General features: G+C 39.0%; 1 protein-coding gene across 4 annotated transcripts in view; it reads left to right on the forward strand.

Moving 5' to 3' along the window:
• MARCHF8 (membrane associated ring-CH-type finger 8) overlaps nucleotides 1-12,314 on the forward strand; it is a 117,772-nt gene that overhangs the window by 58,373 nt on the left and 47,085 nt on the right. For all 4 annotated transcript variants that reach the window (XM_087824262.1, XM_016200870.2, XM_016200871.2 and 1 more), the window contains exon 2: nucleotides 1,603-1,782. In XM_087824262.1, the coding sequence (XP_087680388.1) occupies nucleotides 1,681-1,782 (102 nt within the window). In that variant the 5' untranslated portion in view covers nucleotides 1,603-1,680. The remainder of the gene's footprint in view (nucleotides 1-1,602; nucleotides 1,783-12,314) is intronic.

Here is a 12,314-nt window from a genome sequence, read left to right on the forward strand (position 1 = left end):
TGATCAGAGTTTTGTGAAGGAGGTCCGTTTTGAGTCCTTTTGCTCTTCAGCTGGGTTAGCGACACTGTCAGAGGTAGGACCAGCCTCGCAAACACCTATCCTTGGTCCATAGCAGAGTTTTGGGAGAAGTGGAATCAATGGCTGCTCATCAAATGGGACTTTAGGGTTGCCAGTCCCTGTTTACTCTCCTTGCCTACCATCCCTCCGCCCAGTACATGGTTAACAAATGAAAATCTCCAAATTAGAGATACATTCTTTTGGTTTAAGGCTTGTATCTTTTGTTAAAGTTCGAACAGCATGAAACATTACTAGGTTAAACCTTATGGATAATTTGGATACTTTATATTTAATTGGTTTTGTAAACAGTTTGATAGTTCTTGGTGAGGGTGGGGGAAGAGGGAGAGAATACACATTCCAATTACTAGGCACTTTGGAGGAATATAGGAGAAAGTTAGAAAAAGAAGCTGCAGTGCCTTGAATCATTGAATATAGCTTATTCAGACACTATTGTTTTGCCTAAAGGCAGCCTTTTCATGATTCCAGGAATATCCATGATGACCTTCGTCTTCCCTGAAAAATCCTTTAGAGCAGGGGTTAGCAAACTGCAGGCACATGGGTCAAATCTAACCTGCCATCTGTTTTTATAAGTGAAGTTTCATTGGAACATAACCATTCTCATTCATTTGCACACTTGCTATGGCTGCCTTCATGATACATTGGCAGAATTGAGTAGCAGTAACAAATCTGTCCCATGATGCTAAATATTTTAGGCATTATGAGCCAGATTTGTTACAACTAAAGTATCTCACCCTTTACAGGAAATGTTTGCCAACAACTGATCTAGAGAATCTAGACTTTTATTTTATTTTATTTTTTTATTATTTTATTTTATTTTTAAAATATATCTTTATTGATTTCAGAGAGAGGAAAGGAGAGGGAGAGAGAGACAGAAACATCAACGATGAGAGAGTCATTGATCGAGCCCGCAACCCAGGCATGTGCCCTGACCAGGAATCGAACCCTGATCGCCTGGATCCCACCCAGGTCGACGCTCAACCGCTGAGCCACTCCTGGCCAGGCGAGAATCTAGACTTTTAAAAGGCTATGTATGGATCATAGATATCTTAAATTTATTTTAGACTTTTTTAAAAAAATGATTTTTAGAGAGAGAGGAAGAGAAAGGAGAGGGAGCAACCTCTTGAGCCACACTGGCCAGGGCTATTTTAGACTTCTTAACCTTTAATTTTACCATTACATGGACTCAAGGGCAGCAGTTTTGAGGAAAGATCCCTGCTTATATCAGGATACTTCAAAAATATTCTTAGAACAAAGGATGATACTGCTGTGTTTAAAACCTAAGTAGCCATTGGAAAAATATCTGATTATACATGTACCTGATCTGCAGGCCTCTTTCAGGTGTTCCCATTTAATTTCTTTAGAACAATGTTACAATTTCCCCCACATTTCATTCATCTTCTATAATTTTTGAAGACCAAGTATTTATGTCAGACACTGTAACTTACTTAAATATAACTGCTAATTTTACTGTTGAAAAGATGTAAAGTGTTTTAGCTCAGTTATATCTTGTCTTCTCTCTCTCAGCTTTAAGTCCATGGCCCAAAATGACTCTACCACCGGAGACTCTCTTCTGTAAAGAAGACGACCAGATAGGAGGCTGGGATGAGCATGCCACTGCATCCAATCTCTGCCATTCCATCCCAGGATGCCACCTCTGCTAGAGTCTACAGAAGTAAGACCAAAGAAAAGGAGAGGGAAGAGCAGGTAATGGGAGAACACCCATTTTAGTTTCCTTATTTTCGTTAAATATGGTCTAGAATGGTAAATTCTGAAGTTTGAGGTTTTCTCCAGTGATATACTAAAAAGCCCAAAGTGTGCTTAGAAATTCTTTTTTTTTTTTTTGGTTAATCTTCACCCCAGAATATTTTTTCCATTGATTTTTAGAGAGAGTGGAAGGGAGGAGTGGGGGAGAGAGAAAGAAACATTGATATGAGAGAGACATATTGATTGGTTGCCTCCTGTACGTGTCCAACCAGGGCTGGGGGTCGAACCTGCAGTTGAGGTCAGTGCCCTTGACCAGGATTCCAACCCGAAACCTTTTGGTGTGTGACCTGACACTCTAACCACTGACCACACTAGGGCAGAAACTGTCTTTTTTGTAGGTTCCTAGGTTTTCAGATTTTGGTACCTGTTCTGTCATGGTTAGGCATAACTTACTATCTTCATTGGTTAAATCTACCTGATTATTTCTGGTGAATCACTGAGAAAGTTCTTTGGATTCTCAGAATCTGATGCAAAGGCTAAATTTATTTGAACAAAAATACCCTTGCTACAAGGATATCGTAGTTAACATTACAGACCCTATCTCTGCCCTGGTATGGCTCTAGATTTGGTCTGAGAATGAATTATGCATTAGAGTTTAATAAGATCAGTTACGGAAGAAGTTCAGGACACCTAATCCCAGCCCAAGGGGTCAGGGATGGCTTCCTGGAGAAAATAATGTTTACATGGAGAACCAGAACAGTGACCTGGAGTTAGCTAGGAGAAAGGTAGGGTGTCCCACTTTGGGGATATAGTACATTCTGAAAGACTAAAGGATAGAGTGAGGTGAGTTTGAAGAGATTAAAATAGGATTAACTGAAACATAAAGGTTGAATTGGAGAGTGGCAAGATAGGGAGCTGGAAAAGTTAGAGGCGTTACCTTAAGGAATTTGGGTTTATCTTTGCAGAAGGATGATCAGATTTGTGTTCTTAACACTTAGGCTGCAGTTTGGAGAATGAATTGAATGGGGAGACTAGTTAGAGGATTATTTAACAGTCTATTAAGGCCAGGTTTGGCAACTTTTTTTCTTTAAAGGGTCAGATAATAAATATTTTGGGCTTTGTAGGCCAGAGTCACATCTCGCCAACTTTTCCATTGTAGCTTGAAAACAGCCAAACAAAATATTTAAATGAATGGACATGACTGTGTTCCAATAAAACTTTATTGACAAAAACAGGGGACAGGCGAGTTTGGGCCAGAATGGCTGTAGTTTGCTGACCCCTGGCCTAGGGAAAAGGTGGTGGTGACTTTGTCTAGGATAGGGTAGTGGGGATAGAGAGATATTTAGTTTATTAATCCACTGGGCTTGATGACTTGCGTGTGTGGAGGGACAAGGAGGCATCGGGTGATTTCTGCTTGCCTTTACAATGTGCTTTACAAACATTTGCTCATTTGTTCTCATAGCATTCCCATTTGATAGTTGAACTTCATCTTTCTCAAGACTAAAAAATACCTGTTAAATCAAGAATTAATAAGTTTGAAGTTAATCATTATAGGGATGGGATACCATTCTTTCTGTTATTATATAAAAGATTTTGAAAAAACACAAGTTTGTCATCATAGCTCTAGAAGTACATGAGCTCTTAGGAGGAGAAGTGTGACCATCACTGGTTGAAATGCCGAATAGAGGTGGGGGTGGGGCAGATGGTTTATGGATGTAGTATTTTCAGTGTTTTCATTTTTTCTCAGTTTGCAGGGGATGGGAGAATACTCTAAAATATCTTTCCTGTATTTTATCAATTTTCATTTAAGTCATCACTTAAAATTCATTTAAATTAATAGTATTTTCTTGTAATTCTTAGCACAAATGGGTTTTTAAATACTCTTTCCTTAGTCTATACCAAGTTGAGGCTGCTAGTTCCATATGCATTGTAGTATTGAGCTTGGACACCAAATGGCAGGAATTTTTTAGAATGTACATGAGGAAGTTTTAATACTTGTTTGAATAGAGAAAAGAAGATGTCTCAGTATTTTAGACCAGGAAGAGAGATTCTTTTTGGTATGAACCCTGCTGCAGATTCGTTGTAGGTGAGTGTTCAACAAATACTTATTGATCTATGTGATGGGATTAAGGTTTAAATGAGTAGATTAACCAGCTATAAGCATGGAATTGGAATTTTGATTGGTGCTGGGAAGCAAAACCTCGCTGCCCTACCGTAGCGTGGGGAGTTCAAACACCTCATTGTAGTTCGACAGATCTGGGGATCCTGGTGCAAAGGTGAGGCAGCAAGTAGTGGAAGAGCAACTGACACAGGAGCTTTTTAAAGTTCCATAAGAGTTTTGGCAGTAGCTGGCATAGCACTAAAAATGGTGGTTGTATGTTTCTAGGGGTCTGAAATGTGGTATCAGGATTGGTTTAGAAGGTAAATTTTTGTCCAGTGGAGTTGGTTTTCTGTTTTTTTTGTTTTGTTTTTAATTTTATTTTTTCAGTTACAGTTTACATTCACTATTATTTTATATTAGTTTTAGATAAATAGCATAGTGGTTAGATAATCATATAATTACAAAGTATTCCCCCTGGTATTTCCAGGACCCACTTTGGCACCATATGTAGTTGTTATAATATTGACTATATTCCCTGTTATACTTTACATCCTGTGACTATTTTGTAACTACCTATTTGTACTTCTTAATCTTTTCACCTCTTTCGCCTAGTCCCTCAACCCTCCTCTCTCTTCTGGCAACCATCAGTCTGTTCTCTTTATCTATGAGTTTGTTTCAATTTTGTTTTTTCATTTATTTTGTCCATTAGGTTCCACATATAAGTGAAATCATATGGTATTTGTCTTTCTCTGACTAACTTGTGTCACTTAGCATAATACCCTTTAGGACTCTCCATACTATTGGAAATGGTAAGATTTTATTCTTTTTTATGGTTGAATAATATTCCATTGTATATATGTACCACAGCTTTTTTCCTGTCTGCTGAAGGCACTTAGGTTGCTTCCATATCTTAACTATTGTAAATAATACTGCAGTGAACATAGACATGCATATATTATTTTGAATTATTGTTTTGTGTTTCTTTGCCTCTTCCCAGAAGTGAAATCACTGGGTCATAGGTAGTTCCATTTTTAATGTTTTGAGGACCCTCCATACTGTTTTCCACAGTGGCTGCATCAGTCTGCATTCCCACCAACACCATCCTCACCAGTACTTGTTTGTGGATTTATTGATGATGGCCATTCTGACAGGCATGATGTGATATTTCATTGTGGTTTTAATTTTTGTTTCTATGATGATTAGTGATGTTGAGCATGTTTTCATATATCTATTGGCCATCTGTATGTCCTCTTTGGAGAAATGTCTGTTCTGGTCATCTGCTGCCTTTTTTAAAAAATAATTTTTTATTTTTCAATTATAGTTGACATAAAATATTATATTAGTTTTAGGTGTATAACCCAGTTATTGGACATTATATAACTTACTAAGTGATCACCTCCCCCAATAAATCTAGTATCCATCTGCTACCATTCATAGTTATTATTAAAGTGTTATTGACTATATTTTCCTATGCTGTACTTTACATCCCAGTGACTATTTTGTAACTACAAATTTCTACTTATTAATCCCTACACCTTTTTCACCCATCCCCCTAACCCCCGCCCATCTTTCAAAATTTCAGTCCTCCAATCCAGCTCCCCTCTGACAACCACTAGTTCGCTCTGTGTCTGAGTCTGAATTTTGTTTGTTTATTTATTTTGTTCTTTAGATTCCACATATCAGTTAAATCATGTGGTATATATCTTTCTCTGACTGACTTATTTCACTGAGCATAATACCCTCTAGTTCCATCCATGGTAAGATTTCATCATTCTTTTTTATGACTAATATTTCATTGTATATATGTACCACAGCTTTTTTATTCACTCTTCTGTTGATGGACACTTGAGTTGCTTCCATAGCTTGGCTATTGTAAACAATGCTGCAGTCAGCATAGGGGGAGTGCATGTATTCTTTTGAATTGGTGTTTTGGGTTTCTTCAGATAAATTCCCAGAAGTGAAATTGCTGGGTCATAAGGCAGTTCCATTTTTAATTTTTCGAGGTAATTCCATACTGCTTTCCATAGTGGCTGCACCAGTCTGCATTCCCACCAACAGTGTACAAGGGCTCCCTTTTCTCTACTCCCTCGCCAGCACTTGTTTGTCGATTCATTGATGAGAGCCATTCTAACAGGTGTGAGGTGATAACCCATTGTGGTTTTAACTTGCATTTCTCTGACAGTTAGCGACTTTGAGCATGTTTTCATATATCTGTTGGCCTTCTTAATGTCCACTATGGAGAAGTGTCTATTCAGTTCCTTTGCCCATTTTTAAATTGGGTTGTTGGTTTGTTTTGATGTTGAGTATTATGGGTTCTTTATAAATTTTGGATGTTAACCTCTTATCCGATGTATCATTTGCAAATATTTCTCCCATTTAGTAGATTGTCTCTATGATTTTTTGATGGGTTCTTTGCTGTGCAAAAACTCTTTAGTTTGATGTAGTCCCATTTGTTCATTTGTTCTTTTCCCCCCCTTGCCCAAGGAGAATGTCAGAAAAAATATTGCTAAGAGAAATGTCAGAGATTTTACTGCTGATGTTTTCTTCTGGGATTTTTACGGTTTTGAGTCTTACATTTGAGTCTTTAATCCATTTTGAATTTATTCTTGTATGATATGAGAAGGTGTTCTAGTTTCTTTTTTTTGCCTAGTATCTGTCTAATTTTCCTCGCACATTTATTGAATAGACTGTTTTTAGCCCATTGCATGTTCTTGCCTCCTTTGTCAAATATTGATTGACCAGATAGACGTGGGTTTATTTCTGGGCTCTATATTCTGTTCCATTGATCTGTATGCCTGTTTTTATGCCAGTGCCATGCTGTTTTGATTACTATGGCCTTGTAGTTCTTTCTCAAGGTTGCTGAGCCTACTCTGGGTTTTTCCTGGTTCCATATACATTTTTGGAGTATTTGTTCTAGGTCTGTGAGATATGCCATTGGCATTTTGATAGGGATTGCATTGAACATATAGATTGGTTTGGGTAGTATGTACATTTTAATGATGTTAATTCTTTCTATCCATGAGCACAGTATATGCTTCCATTTATTTGTAATTTCCTTCTGTATTATCCCATAATTTTTTGATTAAAGGACTTTTACCTCCCTGGTCAAATTTATTTCTAGATATCTTATTTTTCATGTTGCAATTTTAAATGGGATTGTTTTCTTAGTTTTTCTTTCTGATAGTTCATTATTGGTGTATAAAAATGCTACCAATTTCTGAATATTAATTTTGTATCCTGATACTTTACTGAATTCATTTCTCAGCTCTAATTATTTTTTGGTAGAGTCGTTAGGGTTCTCTATATATACTATCGTGTCATGTGCAAATAATAACAGTTTTACTTTTTCCTTTCCAATTTGGATGCCTTTTATTTCTTCTTCTTCTGATTGCTGTGGCAAGTAACTTTCAGCACTGCATTGAATAACAGTTGTGAAAGCAAACATCCCTGTCTTGTTTCTAATCTTAAAGAAAATGCTTTTAGATTTTGAGTATGACATTGGCTGTAGGTTTGTCATATATTGCCTTTAATATGTTGAGGTATGTTCCCTCTATTCCCCCTTTACTGAGAGTCTTTATTATAAATGGGTTCTGGATTTTATCGAATGCTTTTTTTGTATCTATTGATCACGTGGTTTTTATCCTTTGTTTTATTTATATGGTGAATGACCTTTATTGACTTGCAAATATTTTACCAACTTTGCATCTGCGGAATAAATCTCACTTAATCATGGTTTATGATCTTTTCAATGTGTTGTGGGATTTAGTTTGCTAATATTTTGTTGCAGATTTTACCATCTATGGTCATCTTGGATATTGACCTATGATTTTCTTTCTTTGTAGTGGCTTTATCTGGTTTTGGAATTAGGATAATGCTAGCCTTGTAAAATGAGCTCGGGAGTCTTCACTCCTCTTGAATATTTTTGGAATAAATTTTAGAAGGATAGGTGTTAGTTTTTCTTTGAATGTTTGGTAAAATTCACCTTTGAAGCCATCTAGTCCCGGACTTTCGTTTGCTGCGAGTTTTTTGAATATTGCTTCAATTTCATTAGTTGTAATTGGTCTATTCAGATTTTCTGATTCTTCCTGATTTAGTTTTGGCAGATTGTATGTTTCTAGGAATTGACCCGTTTCGCCTATGTTGTCCAATTTTTTGACATATAGTTGTTTATAATATTTTCTTATAACCCTATATTTTTCTGTGCTGTCAGTTATTACTTCTCCTCTTTCATTTCTGATTTTATTTATTTGGATCCTCTCTCTTTTTTTCTTTAAGTCTGATTAAAGGTTTTTCAATCTTTTCAAAGAACGAGCTCTTTGTTTCATTGATCTTTTGTATTTTTTTTTTAGTTTCTATATCATTTACTTCTGCTCTAATCTTTATTATTTCCTCTCATTTGCTTACTCTGGGCTTTGTTGTTCTTTTTCTATTTCTTTTAGGTAGAGTTAGTTTGTTTATTTGAGATTTTTCTTGCTTGTTGTGGTAGGCCTGTAATGCTATGAATTTTTCTATCAGGACTACTTTTGCTGTGTCCTGTAGATTTTGGGTTGTGTGTGTTTATTTTCATTTGTTTCCAGGTAACTTTTGACTTCTTTCTTGATCTCATTATTAATCCTCCTTCTTTTCCCCCTTTCCCGCCTTCCTTCCCTTTCTCCCTTCCTCCCTCCCCTCCCCTTCTTCCCCTCCTCCCTCCCTCCCTCCTCCTCCTTTTCTCCTTCTTCTTCTTTCTTCTTCTTCTTCTTTCTTCTTTTTCTTCTTCTTCTTCCTTCCCCTCTTCCCCCTCCCCCTCTCCCTCCCCTCCCCCTCCTCCTCCTCCTCCTCCTCCTTCTTCTTCTTCTTTCTTCTTCTCGTTCTCGTTCTCATTCTCGTTCTTGTTCTTGTTCTTGTTCTTCTAGCAGGCCCATTAATATTTCTTGCAATACTGGTTTGGTGGTAATGGACTTATTTAGCATTTTTTGTATATGTATGTCTGGGAAGCTCTTTATTTCACCTTCAATTTTAAATGATAGCTCTGCTGGATAGATTAGTCTTGGTTGTAGGCCCTTGCTTTTCATCACTTTGTATATTTCTTGCCTGAAGTGTTTCTGTTGAGAAACAAGCTGACAGCCTTATGGGAGCTCCCTTGTTGGTAACTGTCTTTCTTTTGCTGCTTTTAAGATTCTCTTCTTATCTTAACCTTTGCCATTTTAATTGTGTCTTGGTGTGGGCGTTTTTGGATTCATCTTTTTTGGGACTTTGTGCTTTTTGGACTTTGTCTCTTTTTTCTTCATCAGGTTAGCGAAGTTTTGGGGTATTATTTCTTCTAACAGCTTCTCAATCCTTTGCTCACTTTTTTCCCTTCTGATGGTCCTATGATGCAGACGTCACCTTGATGTTGTCCCAGAGTTCTTCTAGACTTTCCTTATTTATTAAAATTCTTTTTTCTTTTTGTTGCTCTGCTTGTGTGCTTACTGTTATCTTGTTCTCTGAATAGCTGGTTTGACCCTGTGCTTCATCTAACCTGCTGTTTGTTCCTTCTCGCGTATTCTTTTTTAAAGACTTTTTATTAATATTTTTTGAGAGAGAGAGAGAGAAGAAGGAAGAGGGAGAGAGATAGAAACATCAGTGTGAGAGTGAAACATTATTCGATTGCCTCCTGGGGATAGAGCCCGCACCTCAGGCATGTGCCCTGAGCAGGAATCACACAAGCAACCTTGCAATACATGGGCGATGCCCAGCCAACTGAACCACACTGTCCAGGGCCTTTCTTGTGTATTCCTCATTTCAAATATTGTATTCTTCATTTCTGATTGTTTGTGTTTTCTTGCTTTGTTTTTATTTTATTTTATTTTATTTTATTTTATTTTATTTTATTTTATTTTATTTTATTTTATTTTATTTTATTTTATTTTATTTTATTTTATTTTATTTTATTTTATTTTATTTTATTTTATTTTATTTTATTTTATTTTATTTTATTTTATTTTATTTTATTTTATTTTATTTTATTTTATTTTATTTTATTTTATTTTATTTTATTTTATTTTATTTTATTTTATTTTATTTTATTTTATTTTATTTTAATTTTATTTTATTTTATTTTATGGTCTCTATGTCTTTTTTAAGTGCTTTCTATCTCTTTATGTTCTCTCTGAGATTATCCATTCATCCCCTAACGTCATTGAGCATACTGATAACCATTGTTTTAAACTCTGCATCTGATATTATGGTTATTTCATTTAATTCTTTTTCTGAGGATTTCTCTAGGTCTTTTATTTTTGGCATGTTTCTTTGTCTCCCTGTTCAGTCTGCCTTTTTTTGGTTCTGTGTATTAGATTGACCTATGACTCCAAACTTCTTGTCATGGTTTTATGATACAGGTGTCTTTTGGGGCTTAGTGGAACAGTCTTTCAGATCACCTGCTTTAGGTGATCCAGGAATGTTTCTTGTGTGGGTTATGTGTTCCCTCCTGTTGTAGTTGAGTCTTGAATGCTGTTGGCCCATTCGTGGGTGGAGTTAACAATCAGGCTGGCTGACTTTAATGATAGACCTTAATTACCATGTATGAGTTGCTATGCAGGGGCTTCCCCCCAAGGCAGAGTTGTTCCTAGCAGGGTCTGGTGCCAGTCGGAATCCCCCTTTGGTTGTGACACTTGTGTGGCTTGTTGGTCTAGGTCTGATGTGTTTTATGGCCCACCACTGATTATATGGATCCTGGGTCTGCCTACTCGGGGTTCTGGTGTAGGTCAGTGTCAGACGTTGTGTGTAAACAGCCTTGGGCTACCTCTCTGGAACTACCTTGCTATTCGCTGTTTGTTGTTGCATCTACTGGGCTTGGGTGTGTTGGGGAGGGGCCAAGCTGTGTACAAGTGTAGGCTTCCTCAAGCTCTCAGCTAGGGGCAGATCAATAAATGGTCCAAGGCTACCTAAGTTCTGCCTCCACCTGTTGGCTACTCTGCCACCCCCTAATGTTGCGTAGTCTTTCTCCAGAGCCTTCTGTAGAAAGACTGTAGAGTGGGCCCAGGCTACCCGCAACCTGGAGTCTCTTCCACAAGTGGTGAGCTCTATAGGGTGGGGTGATGGGGATTGGGAGTACAGGGCTAGTGGGTCTCCTACTTGGGGGTAGCACTCTCAGGCAGTCAGTGTGGGGAAAGTGGCTCCTACTCCAGAACCATATCACTCAGTCTCTGCCCAAGTCTGTGACCCTAGCTCTCCCAGAAGAAGCTCACTGCAGGTTCACGTTTGGTACAGCCATCCAGCCCCTCTGCAGGAGGGAGTTCAGTAGGGTGGGGTCTCTGAAAGTTAGATAAAAAGATCAAGTGAGTCTCCTGTTGGGGAAAGTGGTGCCAGTTGCACTCATAGAGTGGGGAAGGATGCTCTTCTCCCACCATTGCCCTCAGTGCAGCACTCATCTGAGTTTGTGACAAGAGACTCCCAGGGAGAAGTGCTCCAAAGGTCTCAGCAATGCTCAGCACTCTGATTCCTCTGCTGGGTTGAGCTCAGCAGGGAGGTGCCCCTGGGACTTGGGAGGACCAATCAAAACAATCTCCCTTTGGAGGTGGTGCTGCCTGACTATGCAGGAGGGGGCAAACACTTCAACTTCTTCCACCCTGCTCTGCAGCCACACTCCCCAGTGCCTATTCGAGTCCCAGACAAGAACCTCCAAGGGACACTTGCTCTGGTATTCTCAGCTCTGAAGAGCACTCCCTTACCCCCAAGTAACTGAGCTCTGCTGGGGCCACCAGGATATGGGAGGACAGATCAAAACAGTCTCCCTTTGGGGTGGTACCTGCCAAGCCTCAGGAGTGGGCAAGACTGGCTTCAGTTCCAAAGCCACACAGCTCAATGACTGTCTGAATGTCTGCCTAGAGCTTCTCCAGAAGAAGAGCACACCAGAGGTTCCTGTTTGGTGCAGCCCACAGGCCTTTCTGCAGGACTTGAGCTTGGCAGGGTGGCATCTCCAGTAGTTGGAGGTTTAGGTTAGTGCACTGTCTAGACTGGTACTGTAATAATTGGAGTGCTTGACCCTGGGAAGATGGCACCTGAGGGCAGTGTGGGATAGGACTCAGGACAGAGACCTCAGTGGCTGACCCTCCAGATCTCCCCTCAGAGCCATGCCACCCATATCTTCTCTTCATGAATCCCACATGCCCTGAGTCGCCCACGTTCCCTCTACCAGTGCCAAGGGTGAGTGTCTGAGAGCAAGATCCTGTGCATTGGCCCTTCAAGAGAGCACCTGGGTTTCTAGCAGACTCCCTCCTCTTCCTGGTGGACAGAATCCCTGCTGATTTTCATTGCCAGATGCTATGCAGGCTCCTCTTGGGATTCCCCTGATGCTCCTGGTTGGGGATTCTGGTGTGGGGTTGAGATCCCACCCCTCAGGGGGAACTTTTGCAGGCAAGATATCCCTCCTTTTTTCTCAGCCACTGCACGTGGATGCGGGGCCCAGCCC

This window comes from Miniopterus natalensis, chromosome 14, assembly GCF_054644295.1.
Source record: "Miniopterus natalensis isolate mMinNat1 chromosome 14, mMinNat1.hap1, whole genome shotgun sequence".
Taxonomy (NCBI): Eukaryota; Metazoa; Chordata; class Mammalia; order Chiroptera; family Miniopteridae; genus Miniopterus; species Miniopterus natalensis.